General features: G+C 40.8%; 1 protein-coding gene across 3 annotated transcripts in view; it reads right to left on the bottom strand.

The window, feature by feature from the left end:
• The window catches only part of CLSPN (claspin), a 32,083-nt gene extending 13,380 nt beyond the window's left edge, over positions 1-18,703 (bottom strand). For 2 of the 3 annotated variants that reach the window (XR_002096451.1, XM_019512212.1), the window contains exons 1-17: positions 18,601-18,702; positions 17,593-17,728; positions 15,022-15,488; positions 13,881-14,048; positions 13,450-13,539; positions 13,121-13,193; positions 12,418-12,526; positions 11,007-11,566; positions 9,691-9,882; positions 8,255-8,430; positions 7,217-7,416; positions 6,858-6,922; positions 3,848-4,050; positions 3,011-3,171; positions 1,935-2,161; positions 1,452-1,566; positions 1,237-1,321 (exon numbers count right to left, since the gene is read on the bottom strand). Coding sequence is in view for 2 of the 3 variants with exons in the window: in XM_019512212.1 (XP_019367757.1) it covers positions 1,237-1,321; positions 1,452-1,566; positions 1,935-2,161; positions 3,011-3,171; positions 3,848-4,050; positions 6,858-6,922; positions 7,217-7,416; positions 8,255-8,430; positions 9,691-9,882; positions 11,007-11,566; positions 12,418-12,526; positions 13,121-13,193; positions 13,450-13,539; positions 13,881-14,048; positions 15,022-15,488; positions 17,593-17,728; positions 18,601-18,621 (3,048 nt within the window). In the remaining variant the exon portion in view is untranslated. Of the gene's footprint in view, positions 1-1,236; positions 1,322-1,451; positions 1,567-1,934; positions 2,162-3,010; positions 3,172-3,847; positions 4,051-6,857; positions 6,923-7,216; positions 7,417-8,254; positions 8,431-9,690; positions 9,883-11,006; positions 11,567-12,417; positions 12,527-13,120; positions 13,194-13,449; positions 13,540-13,880; positions 14,049-15,021; positions 15,489-17,592; positions 17,729-18,600 lie in introns of all 3 variants that reach the window. The other variant, XM_019512213.1, reaches the window with a different exon arrangement.
• Positions 18,704-18,952: the final 249 nt, after the last annotated feature.

Here is an 18,952-nt window from a genome sequence, read left to right as displayed (position 1 = left end):
AAAAAAAAAAAAAAAAAAAAAAATCACTCTGCCTGCAGCAAAGTAGCCCACTGTGGAGTGGTTGCAGTGGAGCCGTGGAGAGCGGTGCTCGCTCTGCCTCTGAAGAGGGGCGGCGATGCTGCGATCTGGACAGAAGATGGGGGTGCCTGTCAGGACCTCAGGCTCAGGTGTAGCTGCTCCGAAGACCAGTGTTTCTTCCCTTTTCCAGTCTTCCCTGGGTGCCTGCAGTCAACCACATCATTCCCCAGACACTTCCCAAGGCACCTGGAGTGCCAAACCCCTGTGTTTGGCACCTGGAGTGCCCCTTCTCAGCTGTACTTTGTTGAGCTCTGCTGGAGCTCCCACACAGCCACAATTCCCTGCTGCTTTCTCTAGCTCTCCCAGAAAACCTCCTCTAGCAACCCCTCTGCCTGATTCCCTCCCAGGGACTCCCTGCACCCAGAGATCTTAAGAGTGGGGAAGAGAACTCATATGCACAACCCCTGCCCCTTTAGTAAAGGATACCAGGCAATCCTGGGTACTTAGTAGCTGGTGGCTCCTCTACCCTCAGCAGCAGCTCCCTCAGTCACGATTCTTCTGCCAGTCATCCTCTCAGAAGCACTTGTCCTGGTAGCAGCCTTCTCAGAAGCAGCCCTTCTCAGCACAGCTTCAGCTCCCCTCGCCCCACACAGTCTCCCCTGCTTTTTCCCAGGCTTCCCACTCTGGAGTTACAGCTGTCCAATCTCATGCATGCATTCTGTGTACACAGCCTGCTGCAGATCCTTGTCCCAAGAGTACAAAACACCCTGATTGAGCTTGCAAGCTCTGAGGAAACCCTTCAGCACCTTTACAACAAAATAAATCCAGAGATTTCAAATAGGGATCCATTGTGTTAAAAACATTTTGCCCTGTTGTGGTCTTTTTAAAGTCATTTGCAACAGAAGAATTGCTCCAATATTTTTCCATAGTCACAGAACAACTGAACACTAAAGAACTGGCATTTTCTAAGGGGTGCCTTGAGTCTAACAAGATTCAAAACCACTTGACTATTTTTTCAGAGAACCAGGGCATTTAACTAGCACACTTGCATTCTAAAAATCAAATGCCTTAAACTAACTGAAAGATTGCTCTGCCGACAGAATCATGAACTTATTCTGGAAGATGAGACATCCTTCATAAATGGCTGCACATTAAAAAAGACATTAACAAAAAGAATGCTTTTAGCTAGTCTTGTAGTTACATTTCCATCAAACTCACCTCTTCATTCTCAAATGCATTGTCATCCGTTAAGAGCTGAAAATCGCCAAATTCTTCCTCCTGCTCCTCTTCATCTTCCCCTTCCCTACAAAAACCACATACCTTTAGATGATACTCAGCAGTGGATATGCAAGGTGCCATAACAGGATTATAACCGTTTAAGCTGGCCTTGCCACACAATCATGTCCCGTGACTCTCAAAGACAGAATACTGACCTGTCTGTTGGGAAGGATCCCGAACAAAGTGCTAGTGCTTCTGCCATTGGATCTTCTGCGTCACTCTCTTTCTCTGGCTTAGAGGACACGGAAGATGCCCATGTCGGAGAAGCCGCTACGGAGAGGTACAAGAGGACAACTTATTAGACAACTTCCTTAATCATCCCTTTGGAATGATAGCAAGGGTATATATAGCAGAAGGCTATATTCTGCATTAATCATCTCATTTACAATATCTGACCTAGGTCAGATACCCCTGTAGAACATGGCACAGTGCTACATCAATGTACCCTGAACGTCTTGGAAAATATTGTGCGCCTGAAGATGCCAACCAGTTCCAGGACTACAATTCTGAGCAGTTCCGAACACCATATTGCACAGTACTAGCAAGAACTAAAGGATTTGTTAATATGAAACTTCAACTAAAAGTTAATCTAAAGTTAAGCACAAACAGTGAAGTCCCCAAGCAGAGTCAGGACCTACTCTGAGAGACAAATTTTCCAGAACACAGATTGAGCAGTTCTTCCATGTTCTGCTTTTTCCCACTGCTAGAATTTGGAGTGCGCTCTCCATGGCTGCTGAACTGTCCAGAACACAAATCCAATAATTCATCCATGTTGGCATCCATTGCATTTTCATCCATGCTAGCCAGAGTCAGACGATGCTTTGAGGACTGGTATTTATTCCTGTGGTGCCCAACATTCAGAAACCTGAAAATAAACCTTTAGCTAAAAATTATCAATTACAATTTAACATCGGCCACATCTTAGTGAATTCCGCCTTTCCATATATACAGGGAGTTTGTCTTTAAAATCTAAAAAAATACTCCCACAAAGTTTTAACCCATAGTCATATCGTGACATTGTGAACAAATGCAATCAAGAGTCAGAGAGAGGTAATTCATGTAACCGGTTTCTTTAACTGCAAGTCTTCCAAGCCCAAACTAGAAGAGGAAAATTCAGTTTGGTTTCCCATATCATGTTACCACTAGTAATGATTCTGGCACTAGAATGCAACTATTCTGGTGATGAACAAAGGCCAAATACAATGCGTGTTCAAGCCTTACCAGGTAATACTAGCAGTCTGGTAGATTCAGAAAGCTTTGTTACATAACTTTCTGATTTTAGGCACATTTTTATAAAATCAACACTGAAACCCAAACAACAGAAAATAGATCTTCAATCCAGATACATTTCCATCCAGATACACAATCCACATATACAGTATTTGTTTTCAGTTTCTTAAGGATAAGAGAAAAAGGCAAATTTTAAAATACAAGCTACAAATTTGTGATGAAAAAGTTGTGAGAGAGAGAGAGAATGCTGTCATCTTTATAATGCAATAGACCAGATGTTTCCATTTCCAATGTTAAAGAGGTTTTAACAGAGGCAGAAGCAATGTGTAACAGTTCCCCAAGGCAACATGTAACATAAAAGGCCAATTATTTATCTATGCCTTGCCACATAACCCAAGAGCAAACACTAAATATCTCACAAGCTGAATGGTGTACTGATGTTAGTACACAATAGAACAACAGCCACTATACACCACAGACCTACCCATCTGCATCAAGCAATTGACTCTGAGTATCATCTTCCAGAGAAAACTGAAACTGAGACTCTCCAGCTCCTGGAAATAAACTCTTGGGCTCAGGGGAAGCATTATACAGATCCTGGGAATCCTCTATGGGCAGGGAGGGCTCAGATATCTTTCCAGAACTCTAATAGGAAATAAATAAAAAGTCTTTAGTTATTTTTAAATACTTCATCTTTTTATAATCCTGAAAGTTAGAAGCAAAAACACAGTTAATATTCATGGCAAGGGCCAAGAATTTTTGTGGGCGATACCTTTTATTGAATCAAATGCATGGTTGGGATTAGACTTAAAAAAAGCTTTTGGGTATCACAGTGTCTTTCCTTGGACCGTGGTAATCTTTATGGTAGTGTTAGAGTGATGTAGCTGTGATAGTCCACTGTCATCTTCAAGGCAGATCATAGTACACGCTAAAAGTGATGTCAGCAAGCATCCATAAATTTGATACACACCTTTCAGAACTCACTATTGTGAGATATACGAGGAATACAATCCTTTTTTGGATCAAACATGAACAATTATAATTAACAATGAAAAGCCATTGCTGACTAATCCAATTGACGTTTTAGACATTTTAAAAATTTTAGTTGTCAAGTCAGCATGGTCCCCTGGGTCACTCCAAAGGGCAAGTTCTATGTCTACTTTTAATACACAGGAAGGATTAGCATTTCTGAAACCCCAGTTAACCAAAGGTGTTGGTAAGTATTTGTTAAGATGACCTTCTGGAGATACAAAAGGAAACTGGAATTCTGTTTGTTAGAAACATAAAGAGTTACAAACGATTAGAAACAAAAGGGACATACCTTGGAAGCAGAGCTGATAAAGCTAGCTTTGAAAAAACCCGGAGATGGTGACCTAAAACCTCCTGCTGCAGGCAGAAAGTTTCCTCCACGTGCGAGTTTGTTGCAAGGCTGGTACGATGGAATCATAGAGCCAATCAACTCGAAGCTGCTGTTGTGGCTGTTTTCTTTTGCCAAAGTTGGCAGAGAAAATGAATCGTCATCTTCTAAAGAAGAAAGCAACGGTTTAAGGCAGGAGAGGGCAACTATTTCAGGTAGAGGGCTGCTTAACAAGTTTTGGTGAGCTGTCAAGGGCCGCATGGGTTGCCTGCCCCCCCCAGGCGCTATATTAGGACCAGAAGTCCCATCCCCTAACCTTTGCCACCGGACGTCCCTCCCCTTGCCCCCAGAAATACTTCTTTTGCAAGGGGAGGGTTGCCAGAACCAGAAAAAAAAAAAAGTCATACACTAAAACTCAAACACCTACTATAACAACATATTTTAATTTTATTACAAAAAATATGTCATGATTTGTGTTTGCATACTATATTTCTCTATATCTCTCTATAAATAAATAAATAAATAAATAAATAATGGAGAGAGAGGGGATTGCATAATAACTCAAAATAAAGTCTTACTGTTGTATAGTGTGCATGGGTGGGGCACAGAATATGTTGGGGGGGTGTAAGTCGGGGGGTTGTGGGGCAAGGTGTATGTGAGGCTTGTGGGGTGAGGGAAGGTGGTGGGATGTGAGGACCCCCCGACACTTCCTCATATGACGCGCAGCAGCAGCAGGCAGGGGCACTCTGAGCACTTGTGCCCCGAGTAGGTGCTGGCACCCAGCAACGCACAGCTCTGGCCAGCACTGCACATTGGGGTGAGGAGTGCAGCCTGCCTGGCCCACTTCTATTGTGGGGGCTCCACACAGCATGCCCACAGCTCCTACACTTGCATGGCACCAAAAGGAAGCCCTGCACTGAAGCCAGCTGCTTTCCCCACCCCCTGCAATGTAGGTCCCAAGACTCTGCTGGAAGTGGAGGGGAGCCCCAGACCCTGCTTCCCCTACCTGCTGCCCAGAGTGAGCAGGAGCCTCCAGGGCGGCTGTAGCAGCAGCCCTGCCCAGGAGCTGCTACTGGCTGGGCCGGACCCTTCCACCCACAAGGATGGGAGCGAGGCACAGTAGAATATGTTGGGGGGGGGGGGAAGTGTCTGTGTATACATGGGCGCCTTGCTCCCACCCTCATGGGTGTAAGGGTTGGGCAGGGTACAATTTGTTGGTGGGTGCCTGGTGGGCTAGATTCAGCCCGTGGGCCATATTTTGCCCACCCTTGGTTTAAGGCTTAAAATTCTAGAAATGCCTTTTTACTACGAGTGATAACAAACCAAGAAAAGTTATGATCGCATGGACTCGCAGCCATACAGGGCTACAAGTGAACCTGAAGGATGAACATGGCAGGTAGGGCCGTGTCAAGACCCTGAAAATGTCAAATTATATCCACATTACTGCTTTTCCCATACCCATTAGGCCAGTTACCCTGTAAACATGATAAAGCAAGTTAGATTGCTCTAACATTTGATCTTAAAGCCATGCTTACTATTTCTTAATGCTCTAACATGCACTATGTTCTCCCAAGCTCATTTTTAGAAAGGTATTGGAACAAACCATCTGTCTGTAAAAGTCAGACTGAAAGGTCTATAATATCTCTGGTCATCTTTCATAAATACTACATTTGCCTTCTCCAATCTTCTGGGACCGTACCCATCTTCCATCAGTTCTCAGAAATAATTAATCACTACTGGTTCAGCTAGTTTCTTTACTACCTTAAGATGCATTTCAGTATGATGAAATTTATCTGACTTAGAAATTATTCTGGAATCTGTTTCTCCCCTACTATGGTCTGTATTCCTACAACCCTTTTTATCTTTTGTATGGTCTTGCTCTTCCACTTATCAGGTCATCCTTCTTACTGCATTTCTCTGATCTTTCTCCTAACCCTGATAATGTCTCTTTCTTCTTTTCAGACCTGCTCCATTCCTTTCAAGCACACAGTTTTATTTACATATAGAATATTATATAGACTACTGTTCTGTTCCTTACTTAGCATAGGTTGCATCTGCTTCCATCTCAGACCTAAAGAAGAGTGCTTTCTACTTGAAAGCTCATCTAAACTCTCTCCTGACCATGCAGATGATCCAATAAAAGATCACCCTCAAAAATATCCTTGCTTCTTGCATATTTCCTGGACCATCAGGGTTACAACATCACTTCAAAGCTACCCTGTTCCTGTTAGCTTTAATTGTTTTAAGCATCTGGTCACACTTAAGCCTTCTCTGTCACCCCTTACATGATCTTTACCTTCCTCTGACTAATTCTGTATTTAAAGAACCTTATCTTACTTTCACTTATAGATATTGCTTGTTGCAGTTTATTTTGTCTTAATCATCCCAATGCTGTCCGTATATTTTTACATTAGTTTTGTCATCCTTAACAATGCATCCTTTTTTTGAGGGAGTAGGTGGTGCTTATTTATTTTGCAAAAATTCCCCTTTTGATTTTCAGGTCATTAAAGGTTTTCTGATGCTACTATCTTGGTCTTAAAACGTTCTATTTTTCCTTTGCATTGAGAAAGTATGATTATGCCAAAAGAGCTGCACACCTCAGTAAGTCACACTACATTTCAAATCCCATAGTAAGTTATAGCTTGTGTGACACTATCACTTCTGTTAAAATATCAACTCAGATGGCATTTTATACATCAGATCCAAGCCAGGGCCCACATACTAGGGTACAATCTAGCATCACTCTGATCTCAGGTTCCTCTCTGGTATAGCAAGTGAACAAGCCACTGTTTTTTTTCAAGTTTGATACTAAAAGTGGCACAGAAAAATGTCACAGTCCAATTACAAGTATGTGACAGCAAGACACACATATTTGGGAATCCAGGTACAGAAATGTGCAAAAAAAAAATCACTTGTTTATCAAAACCGCTAATCCCAAAAGAAATGCAAGCAATATGCAGCAGTTGCACTTTACCTAATTTGCTAGGCCTTTTGTCTGGAGCTCCCTCCATCTCAGTTTTTTCATCAGGAAGGGAATATCTGCAATTTAAAAATAACGTGTGACAAAACTGTTATTCAGTGCAAAATTGCCAGACCTTGCCTGACAAAAAAATGTTCTTAGCTGCAATATGAAAGTGGATTCTTCAGCCAAATGACAGAGATACCCATTTACTTGTATATGAAAACAATTTGCATACACAGCTGTTTGGATTGTGAAAAATAGGGGAAAAAATTCTAAAAGTTACATCCTGTCCATCTGTTATATCCAAGAGAACCAACAGGCGTTTTTGTTTTTAACAGTGCGACTGAGACAGGCTGGAATCACCCTCTTACCCCAGTTTGGAGGAGTTGTCCTTGAACAGGATCAGTGTGGATTCTGTTGAAGGAGGTTTGGAGACAGAATCACAATGCACAGACTTCTCCACCTGTTCTTCATCAACTGATTCTTTGTCAGTTTCTTTATCACCATCATCAGTACCCTTCTCTTCCAACTCATTTTCTTCCTCTGCCTCACCGAGAAGAAAGTCCACAGTCTAAAACATCCAATATACATCCATGTAATCAGACAGCAAAAAGTATTTTTTACTCAGCTGCTCAACTGTGGACTTTCATACACAAAGTTCTAACAAAAATTGGGTGGGGGAAATGAAAGAAATGCCCAGTTTTCAGACTTCTCTTCCACCCTATGCAACATAGGTACAGATGGGTCTTTGAATAGCTAAGCCATTTTGATCCTTTAAAACATCCATGACTGATGCTTCTAAATCTGAGATCAACCAGGTGATTTCAATTAAGTGTTCATACATCCTACTGAAACTTACCCACTCCCAATCAGGAGCTCAAGATACTAGCACCACTCAGTATGTCAAGGTTTTTATAGGCTTTTGTTTAATTAGCTAAATGATATGGGATGAGGGCTTCACTTCAGTGAAGGATCAGATATTGCTCAATCCACAAGGTGCAAACTGCAGAACTAATTATTTGAACCAATATGGCTAATACAACATTAACTAAGCAGCAAGAAAGGTCTGAATTGTCAAAAGGTTTGACCCACCACTAAAGGAATAGTAACAACTACTGCAAAAAACAGTGATCAGATACCTTTGTTGTTTTAAGATAAGTTTGAACTAGTGTAGGATTGGCAAAGAAAACTAAACAAGAGAACAGTGTTAAAAACAGTGAGGGGCAACTAAAACCCTGAGGGTCTTATAGTAATATGTAGTTTAAAAACAAAACTAAAACCACTTGGCTCTATTTGGCAATTCTCCAATATTAATGCTGTGCAAGTCTGATTTCTTTCATTTCTTTGTTAATTAGGAGGAATCAGACCTGAGAAGTTGACTAAGTTATGTAAAAATATGGTATACAGACCTCTTGGTTGCCTTCCTCCTCCTCCGACTCATCTGTCATCTCCTCCTCCTCCTCGTCCTCCTCCTCCATGTCCTCATTATCCAGTTTAAACAGTGCTTGCCGCTTCTGGCGTTCCTCAATCCTGCGGAGTTTCATGGCCTCCTGTAGTTTAGCCTTCAGCACTTGTAGCTTTTCACCTGGGCAGAAGTGAATAAATGAATATATTAGATGCACTACAATGAATCCTTAAAACTTTACTGCCTTCCAGCGTTCAATGTAATAGAACTACACTCACAGAAAGAAGATTAAAGGCAATAGTGCTTTATTTTATAAAAGGTTTTCTGAACTGATCTACTGGCTAGAAGAGCTAAACCTAGCCTGAATAAGCTCCATTTAGAGAGGCAACATAATCTTATGAATTATCAAGGAGATTCCTTATTACCCACAAGTGCCACTGGCACAGCTCTGTAAAACCAGTAGAAGGGCTTTCTCCCCGTTGTGTCTTATGGGAACAATGGCTTCCACTTACCCAAAGATGATTTAATAAGGCATATAAAATAATTAAAAGCAGCTAGCTAGAATGGATGCATGCCTATAGGGCTAACCAAATTACACATCTCCTTTACCATTTACATAATATAGGTAAATCAGATTAGTTTTCAGGATATTTTTTTTTTAATTTGCAAATGCTTACAAGTAAAATATGTTACAAAATCCATCTGCATGAAGAATTGCAACAGAAAAAATAGTGCTATTAAATATAAATAACACATGAAGGATGATCTACAGATTGCATATAGATGTATTTGTTCTCTACTTCTATTTACATCACATTTAGAGACTGTATCAGGATGAAGCAAATTTCAGAGCCAGCAGCCAAAATTCTAGCTGAGAGCCACCTGTTTCCCAATAGCCAACCCCCTTTTAAGATTTTTACATGCCCAACTGATCAAAAAAATATAACTGGAACAAGATGGGTTGTGTACACACATATTCTTTTCATTTTAGTTTAGATTTTTGAAGGAGAATAAATACAGTGCCCACCCCCTTCCTCCCCCACAACCCACAAATCTGCAGTACGAGAATCTGAATGCTTTTGTTCTTAAGTAGTTTTCTCACTTATAACAGTTCATTCTGAAACTGACACAGGACTGTAGGTAATTGCAACGTGCTCAGCACTTTAGATGAAAGAAGTTTAAACTATCCTTCCTCAAAATCTAAATGTGCCATAAACTTAGACCTTATTATCTAACAGGCAGACAGAAAAAAAATAAGACACTAAAAATGCAGAGGAGATGGTGAATTTACTTTTACTAAGATAGAAGCGTAAAAAGTTAACTTCAGGTTGAGCCTGGACTGCCAGGAAAGATACAAGATACTGCGTACTATTCACATTATCTGTCAGAGACAACATACTTATTTTTCAACACAATCCCTCCCTCTTCTCCCAGATATACCTGGCTTTGTGTAGGCTGTTTCATCTACATTTTCTGCAGCCAATGTCACTGGCACCACATCTGATTTTAGCTCCTCTTTTCCCTCAGAAGTGGTCTCTTTACGAATAATGTTCAAGTTTACAATCCGCTCGGTTTTTGGCTTGGCTGTCTGAAGAGTGTGCTTCAAGAAACGTGCCTTCAAAGCTTCCAGTTCTTTAAATATATATTACATTTAAGGCCATCAGTATAATACTTGCTCTTACCAAATTCATACAATGCAGCAAAGACATAAATAGGTGCAGTCACTTTTATACTCAGGCAAATCTCATTACAAATTATTCTTAGAGAAATGATGCAATATTTCAGGATCTAATCCATAAAAATGGGGGGGAGGGGTCAATGTTGTTTGATTTGGAAATATAAAGTAATACAATGACCCAAGCTCAGGATATTCAAGTGGGTACTCTAAGAAAGGTCAATGAATATAATATTTTGATATTTGTTCCAATATTATATTACTCTTAATTGAAAGCTTAAAATAACTTGATTTACTCATTGGTGATTATCATCCAACTTCATTAAAAGAGTCTCTATTCCCATAATCAGAGATCTCCAGCATTCTATTGATATAAATGTTTAAATCCACGTTGAAAGTTGACAAGTTACTGGTTTTGGGCAGAGCCCATATATCTCTATAAATTTTAAAGAAACCAGATGCTGTAGACTAAATGCTATTAATAAATATAATGTATAAATGTAAAGTTTTACTACAATTAGAGAATCTCAAAGTACTAAGCAAAATCAAATTAATACAGAATCACGATCTACCATTGAAACAAACAGCCCAAATTTTCAAACATGGGTGTCTAAATCTTTATTTAGAAAACTGCTGTACAACATGACTGCTAGTGAAATGCAGCGGAAGATTCTTATGCCCACCAGTTCTGAAAGTCAAGTCATATACTGGGCAACTATAATCCTCAGATGTTCACCTTTAGGCACCAAGACTAAAAAATGTTAGCCCTCTTGGTACCTATTTCCGGTACTAACTTACTTAACTGCAGGGGATCTGTAGTAAAAAAAAATGTCACTACACTTCTTAATAAAAGTTTCATGGGTTTTTTAAACACCATAAAAGTATCAGGCCTTCTGTTTTACATCTCATCTAAAAGAAAGTGTCATCACCAGCACAAAGCGGAAACGTAAGTTCTGCTCAGAAGGAAGTACCTCCCCCCTTTCTGAACTGTTAACATCTAGCTGTTCCCAGAGGTCTGCCTCCTAAAGTGCCGATTTGACCTTGCTTAGCTTCTCAGATCTAGCAACAGGTAATGTGGTACCTTTGTTTGATTCAGGCTCATCAAGGTTAATAAAGGAATCCTTGTCAGAACAGAGTCTTGGTTTGACAGATAGGTCGACTCCCAGCTCCCGAAGTTTATCCAGCTTGGACTTCCTTACTTTTTCAGGCTGTGCCATCACCACTGAAGCCATCTGTTGAACAGGCTTGTCACATTCTACACCTGTATTTTGCAGCTGGTCCTCTCTTTGTTCAAGGGCACTTGCTTCAGATCCCAAGGGAAGTTCACTCTCCATTTGCTCCCCACATTGACTGCTCCGGAAGTCAGAAACCTGCTCTTCTGAATTACCAGCAGTTGTTAGGCTCTCAAGAGTATCCAAGGCACCATCCTGTCTGTGCTTTTCATCACAATCTACTCTCAGATTCTCCTCCACATATGTGGAGGGTTTATCCGCAAAGGTGTCAATATTCTCATCAAGTTCTGTTTCCAGCTCCCTAGCTGTTGTTGCTTGACCAGCCTCTGTCCGAGTGTCTTTGATATTCACACTTGAGTTCTCAGTGTCTGCACTTTCTTCATTTAGGCAGGGCTGATACTTAGTAGACCTATAAAGAGCAGAAAGCAAATCATACCCCAACATACACTTTCACATCCTTAGCTTGACTGGCATGAGATGGGAGGGTGAGGGAAGGACAAGGGGGGAAAAGACTAAACGAAACAAGAGAAAGGAACAATGGTAATGTCTATGTCTGCATATAATGCTGTACTTAGTTACATGAAAAAACTAGGTTGTTTCTACAATGCCAGTTAGAGTGGTTGTGGGAAGCATGAAGATTTTAAATGCCCAGTCTTTGGTTATTTAATAATTAATACAGGATTTTTTTGTTTTAGGTTTATTTAAAGGAAAAAAAGGTATTATACTGTGGACAAGGTTTAAGTATACAACATTGTTAAATACCTTCTCAAATAAAATTTGACTTTGCATAGGGCAATGAGCTTTAAACCACAGCTATAAGTTTGAAGGACAGCATGGGATACCTTCACAAAAAATTTAGACTGGGCTAACAACAACACATTGCTCTCAAGTTTTACTCTTTATAGATTACGTAGCAAACAAACACAGCTAGGGGAAATATTCTGTCATTATATGCAAAACTAGCAGATCAACCACTTCGAACTTTGGCTCTCAAACCATGGTCTTCAGGCCACTGGTAATCCCCACATCCCAGACTTGTGGTCTGTGAATCGCTTCTTATTTTTCAGCTATTAAACTACACTAAAAGGATACTCAAGGAATATCAAGTAAATCCCTAATTTTGCATGAAAGTAGTAGCTGCAGGTGCCCCGATAGCAATACATGATTATAAACTGAAACAGAATCTACATACAAAGTAAATTCCTTAGGCAAATCAAGAACCGGACATACAAGACAACATGAGACAGAAGAGTTCCTTACTTCAGCAATGCCATTGCATTTCCCTGACAAGCTGGTCTAGGTCTACGCTTGAAGAACTCATGTATGGTTTTGGTTTCCGGCACATGATATGGGAGCGACAGACATGATTCTACCAAAGGAAATAAGAGTAATTTTAGTCACGTATGGAAGTGGCAGGCATTTTCTCAAATATTCAGATGAGCTTGGCACATGTATTTTGCAACTAAGAGATCCAACTAGACATGAAGAGCAGAGCTTAACTCCAACATATAAAACATGCAGCTGTTGGACCTCTATCCAAATGCCCACAAACTGCCCTGAAGAATAAGGCCAGCAGCATGCCCAAGAACTCAGAATAAAGTGGACTGAGCTACCAGTAACAGAAGAACAAGACCCATTCTAATTACTTGGTATAACTAAGTCCCCAATACACATGAAGTCAGTTACTTCTGGTCCAGATTTAAACTGTAAAAAGAAGTCTCCAAAAGACTTTCAAAAAGTTGTTTAAAGACAAGTTATGGTTTCTTTCTGGAAACTACTCTTGCAATGAAACGTGTATTTTGATAAAATCTCAGGAGAAACAGCTTTGCAGCTTATCTAATTTAAATTCTGAATACCACATATCAAGCAAGAACAAAGTCCACTGCTTTGATTGACACTCCTTTTCTGTTGCCTTCCTAAGGAAATTTCGTCTTACATTTAAAACAAGTGGTTCAGGTTTTACCTCTTACAAGTCTCTGGGTCTCACTATGCAGTTGTTTCATGGCTTCTTTACTTAACCTTGCTGCCTTCCTCTCCTGAGAGAAAAAAAAAGACGACTGAATATAGGCATAGTTCTACAATTTCAAAACAATGTTTTTGAAAAAGTTTTTCAAAAGGTTCCGCCCCCCCATACTTTAAGCAGCAGGAAAACAGAAGAACACAGAAATAATCTTAAAAATATGCTTGTCATGCTAGTTCCATTCTTGAGCACCAAGAAAAACCTTCACATAAAATTAATGTTATGGGCTAGTGAGAGTTAAAGGAATTAAGAAGCCTAAAGAAATGTTTTACCTTCCTCTTAGCTCTTTTCAATGTGGGTTCCTCATTCTCATCATCAAATACATGTTTGTAATTTTGGTCTTCAGAAAACAAATTCTTACCCTATAAAAATGGATTGATTAATTTCAATGCATAGCGAGGAGCTGTCAAAAGAAAAATGCAATAATTTTGTGCAATGATTTTCTGTATCATTGTAGTGAATTTCCACCTGCAAGCACTTTCAGAAACAGATATAAACATTATACTGTAAATTCTTCAACTGCCTCCACAACAATATTCTTTTTGGCACCTTCTATGACATTAGTGCTTAAAGGCGGCACTTCTGTTCCTACACCCCTAGAAACAAGACATTAGGGGCTATTTTCTTCATGTAGAAGTGGAATTGCATCAGTACCAACAAAAGATTGATATATGCGCTAAGGTACAAGAATAAATTAAGTTACCTTATGTTTTTTCACTTTGTCTTTCACTGCAGCTCTTATTGATTCTAGTGACTCTTCATCTTCGAGATGGGAATCATTTTCTTCCTCTAAATCGTTATCAAAGAGTTCTTTGTCAGCAAGAAAACACCCACTATCATTAATAGAATTTCTCTCACCATTATCTTCCTGCTGAGTAAAAAAGCAACATTTAAAAAAATTATTACTTCAGAAGCTCACTTACAAATATTTGAAAGACATCTTTACAATTTCAGGATAATTGATAAACATCCCATCATTCAGACAAAAAAATAAGTAACTTTCAAATTCTGTAGTCAAGTCATATTGACTTTACATTACAAAATCAGGACAATGCAGGTTCTCAACTTCTGCAATCAGGAGAGACAGGAAACAAATCATGTAAAACTCACCAGGGCTCATAAAGAGTCCTGCACAGACCATAGATTTGACAAGTGTGCATAGTTAGCAATATTTGCCCCAAAACAGCATTTCTTGAGTGTTAATTTGCTGCCATTACTTGTTACAGCATAATCATTTGATTGCTGTGGAAGGCGGCTATGATCAATTTAGTGGAAACTAATGCCTAATGCCTTGGAATGGGAAAAAAAATCCCTAAATTGTCAACAACAGGCCCGTGGATAAATTTGTACTTGTACCCCAGCAGTCAACAGTTGGCTTATGCCCAGGGGAAGCTTTAGCAATACCTCCTATCACATGCTCAGTGAGAACAGGGCTCTGATGTCAAGGACAACCCACATCCTCTTTCCGAGGCTGGCATGATAGTAGCTTGGCTCCACTGATGAATGGGTTTGATAGATTTCATACCTTACATCAAGCCAAGGCCACAAGCCTTGTTGTATCAGGAACTAAAACAATGCATGTTTTGAAACAAGCTGAACCATTATCATCCCTCCCTAGCTATGTGTTGGGCTGCCTCTAGACTGGCAAGCCCACCTTAAGGACTGATACTTCAAAATGCCAATTAAGTTGGTGGTATCCTGTGTGTAGACTCTTGTGGAAGTCCCAACTGCTAGTGGGTTGTGAGTACACACATTTCATTAGAGGTTTTTAATTACCATCACCAAATGCTTCAACTGTATTTAACCTGACTAAAAATATCAAATGTTTCTCCAAACACTTATACCTTTTGTTTCCGTTTCTTTTCTTTCTTCAGTTCTCTAATAGCCTCCATTTTTTTTTCTTTTTCCATCCTCCTCCTCCTCGACTTCCCCATTGCTTTTTTGCCCGTTTCATCCTCAAAATTACTTTTGTGTTTTTTGTATCGTTTCAGAGAGGTTGGCAAAATTGCCACCTGTGAACCCAAATCCAGCTCGTTCTGAGTCGCATCAGACTTCTCATCTATTTCAAGGTTTTTGTGATCTAATGTGTCACCAATATCACTCTCGTCACTGTCCAGCAGAGCCTGGCGAATCCGATGTTTTTTGTTCTTTCGGGCAATAAGATGCTCCTTTTCCTCCCCGCTCTTGACATCTTCAGCTACAGTGTCTGCCTTCTCAAGGGAGCAGCCTCTCTCTTCCCCTTCACTCTCACTGTCCTGAAGCACCTTTTTGCTTTTAGATTTTTTACTTACAAAAATCTCTTCCTCTGAATCTGGTAGAAACATAGAGCATTCTTTATACCACAGATCACAGATTGTTTATAAAAATTCATAGGTCCATTACCAAATGACATACTATGCCAGACACTGTTCTCCATTCCCAAACCAATTAGTAACATTCCTGTGTTTTATGTAGCCTGTTTCTTATGTAACCAAAGCAAACAGTAACATACTGAAAGAAAACTATAATGGACATGCCATGGTCCCAATCCTGCAAACATTCATGCTGTTCTATACAGAGTGGTTCAATAAGAGCCAATGTGAAAACTGCTTTTTCTACTACGTGATAGCTAAATAACAACATGCATTCCTACTCTAACTGCTCTTTGTAAATGCATGATTTCTTTTTTCTTTTTTCCTGTAACACAAATGTTCTTTTTCAGGATATATAGAAAAACCTTAATGGAGCACTTCCTGATCTTCTTTTATTTGAGTTTCAGTCCAAAATCCCAAAAAGTACAGGGAGAACAATCTGCTGCAGTGTAGCAGCAACCTTAGCAGCATTTCAGTGACAGAATATATAGTTACTTAAATGTAATTTTAGTTTATGTTTTCTGTGTAAAAGCCTTGCAGCCCCATACTTAAAGCTACTAATGAGGTTAGCATGAAAATTTTAAGTATATTATGGTTTAAAAATTCAGGTTTGAGATCAGGAAGAAACTGATTCATCCTGGTACTTCAAATGTTGACATGCAACACAATGTATTTTCAGGATCCCATTTTATCCTGTCACTTCCCCATCCAAGCACACAAGAAAAGGGAAACAGCACTGAGCTCTAACTTTAAACCATGATTAATCTACATTACAACTTTTATCCAAAAGTGAAAATTTCCTTGTAAAAAGCATGATCACAGATATCTACTGTGCTCAGGGTATTCAAGGGGACATCAGGAAATTTAGAACTTGTTAATGGTATGTTTACAGACAAATTCTGCTCTCAAGGTACAAACTCTATATTCTCATTTCCCCGTCCCAGAAGCGTTTCAATTCAGCCAGACTAGAACTTCATAAAACTTAGAACTAACCCCCCCCCCCACCAAAACATACACACACATTCAAGTTAAAGGAGTCGGATTCACCTGGGTTAACTATGCAACTCATAAGAAGGCAAGGAAATAAAGCAATTAAGATATTCAAAACCCCATCCCCATTTCCTGTTCTCAACCTCAGCTACCACCTTTTTACCATTTACAGATCTCTACCCACATCCTGAAGAACAAAGGAGGCACTCTGAATTCAAACCATATGTATCAGTATATGTTAATGCATTGTGATGGTTAGTATACAGTTGGTGTGGTTCTCTCAAGCTACATCGTACATAGCCGAGTTTCATTTTCAATGAACCGGTAAGCACAATGCAATGTCAGACTGCAAATGGTGGCTGCAAGATATCTTCTCATGTAATATCTAGAAAACTGCATTTGATTGTGTAATTTGTAATAATTGTCCTGAAGTTAAATTAGTAAATATTTCAGAATTAGAAGTCTGGATTCATGCATGAATAGTGACTTCTGTTAATGCCAGCTATAAGTGTGCATTACATACATACTCTTGACAGTGAAATATGTCAACAGTAAACATTACATATGCCACATCTTTATAACCCAACAAGGAAAAAATACTTCATATAGAGAGCATGGAAAATATTCATAGACTTCAGGGCTGGAAGGGACCTCGCAAGATCATCGGATCCAGCCCCCTGCCCAAGGGGCAAGAGGTCAGCTGGGGTCAGATCATCCCAGCAAGATAGCCATCCAAGCATTTCTTAAAAGGTGTCCAGAGTAGGTGCTTGCACCACTTCTGGGGGAGTCTATTCCAGACTCTGGAGACTTGGACAATAAAGAAGTTTTTCCTTATGTCCAGTCCAAAACAGTCTTCCAGCACTTTGTGACCGTTAGACCTTGCCTTTCCTTGGGGTGCCCTGGTGAACAGTTTCAAAAGAAACATTGCTTCTAATATGAAGAAAAGTACAGGACCACGTTCTCTCAACCTTCTGCAAAGGTAAAACTATAAAGCACAGAGAACAATACCAATATTTAGGGGGGGGAAGAGAAAAACCTCACATCTAACAATAGAGATCTTTTTGTATTACAGACCTCTGTCATCAAGAGACGCAACTTCCTTGTTGGAATGTCCTGGAGAACTTGTTTCACAGCTGCCCTGTCCGCTGTCAGAATCATCGTCATAAGCTTTCTGCAAGTCAGGTGTTAGCTCCTCTACACCTAAGCAAAGCTAAAAGCCAAGAAAAAAGTTTATTTTCATACAGCATGAGCTATTTAAGTTAGAATAATTCATTGACCTGTTTCATCCCAAATTATAGTCATAGGAAAGCACAGACCTCCCAAGGTCATCTAGTCTAGCCACAATCATCCCTGACTAAACTATCCCAGCCAAGTTTTGCCCAACATGCTCTTGAAAGTGTCCAGGGATGGGGCTCCCACAGCTTCTCTAGGTAGCCTGTTCCAATGTCTGACCACCCTCACGGTCATCAATTACTCATTGATACTGTAGTCGTAAGATTTATTTGGGTTTCAGACATTCAGAAAAAAATGACTATATGCTATATCATTTCCATTACTGTACAGTTCCCTTGTGAAATTCTTAGTTCATATCAAAGCAAAAAACAAATATTGGCCTGGACACTGTCTGGTGGCCACAACTTGAAACTAGCCAGAAACTCACAACTTTCACATGCCATAAAAATACTTTATGAAACTTCACAAAAACCAGAATCCTCACAGTTGAGTAACAAAACGTTCTTCATTGTTCTGCACAAGGGGAAAAGTGCAGGGTACTGGAGAGATCAGCATCCCACCTCCCTGGCCCCATCCAGCACAGGGCTGAGCCCACCCAGCTGCAAGCAAGGCCACCAGGTAGCCCCAGGGCCGTGCCCACCCAAGCATGCTTCCCAGCATGCCCCGCGGGCCAGCGCCCCCAGCATGCACTGGGACAGCGCCGAGGAGCATGCTGGGAAACGTAGTCCTCTTCGGGGCGCGGGACCTACACGCCGCCACGGCTGCTTTGCGTCCCGAGCCAGCCTCCCGGGAGGTGCCCGCAGTGCGGGCAGCGGCTCCCAGCCGGCCGGCGGAGCGGAGCAGACCTACCTCAGGCGCTGCCGCCGCCATGGCGCTGCTCGACCCCGCTGTCCTGCAGCCCGCCAGCAAAGCCGCTTCGATTCTTCGCGCTCTGCCTGGGGCTGATCCCGCCTCCCAGCCGGAACCAATCACCGCTCGCTCCAACTTCGAGGCCCCGCCCCCTCTGATCGCCCCATTGGGCCGTTAGCTCAGTAAACCCCGTCCCCCCGCTCAGCTGTCCAATACGAGTTCCATTTTAACAGGATGTCTCTGTGCCGCCGCCAATCCTCTCCCTCCGTTGGCATTCGTCTGCTCTGTGGAGACGGCGGTGCCCAGCGCGGGCCGCTCTAGCTGGGAACTCTATGGTCTTGGCCCTAGGCAT

This window comes from Gavialis gangeticus, unplaced genomic scaffold, assembly GCF_001723915.1.
Source record: "Gavialis gangeticus isolate Ggan-Ray unplaced genomic scaffold, GavGan_comp1, whole genome shotgun sequence".
NCBI classification, from domain to species: Eukaryota; Metazoa; Chordata; order Crocodylia; family Gavialidae; genus Gavialis; species Gavialis gangeticus.
Note: the sequence above shows the minus strand (reverse complement) of the source record. Positions and strands in the feature narration are given on the sequence as shown.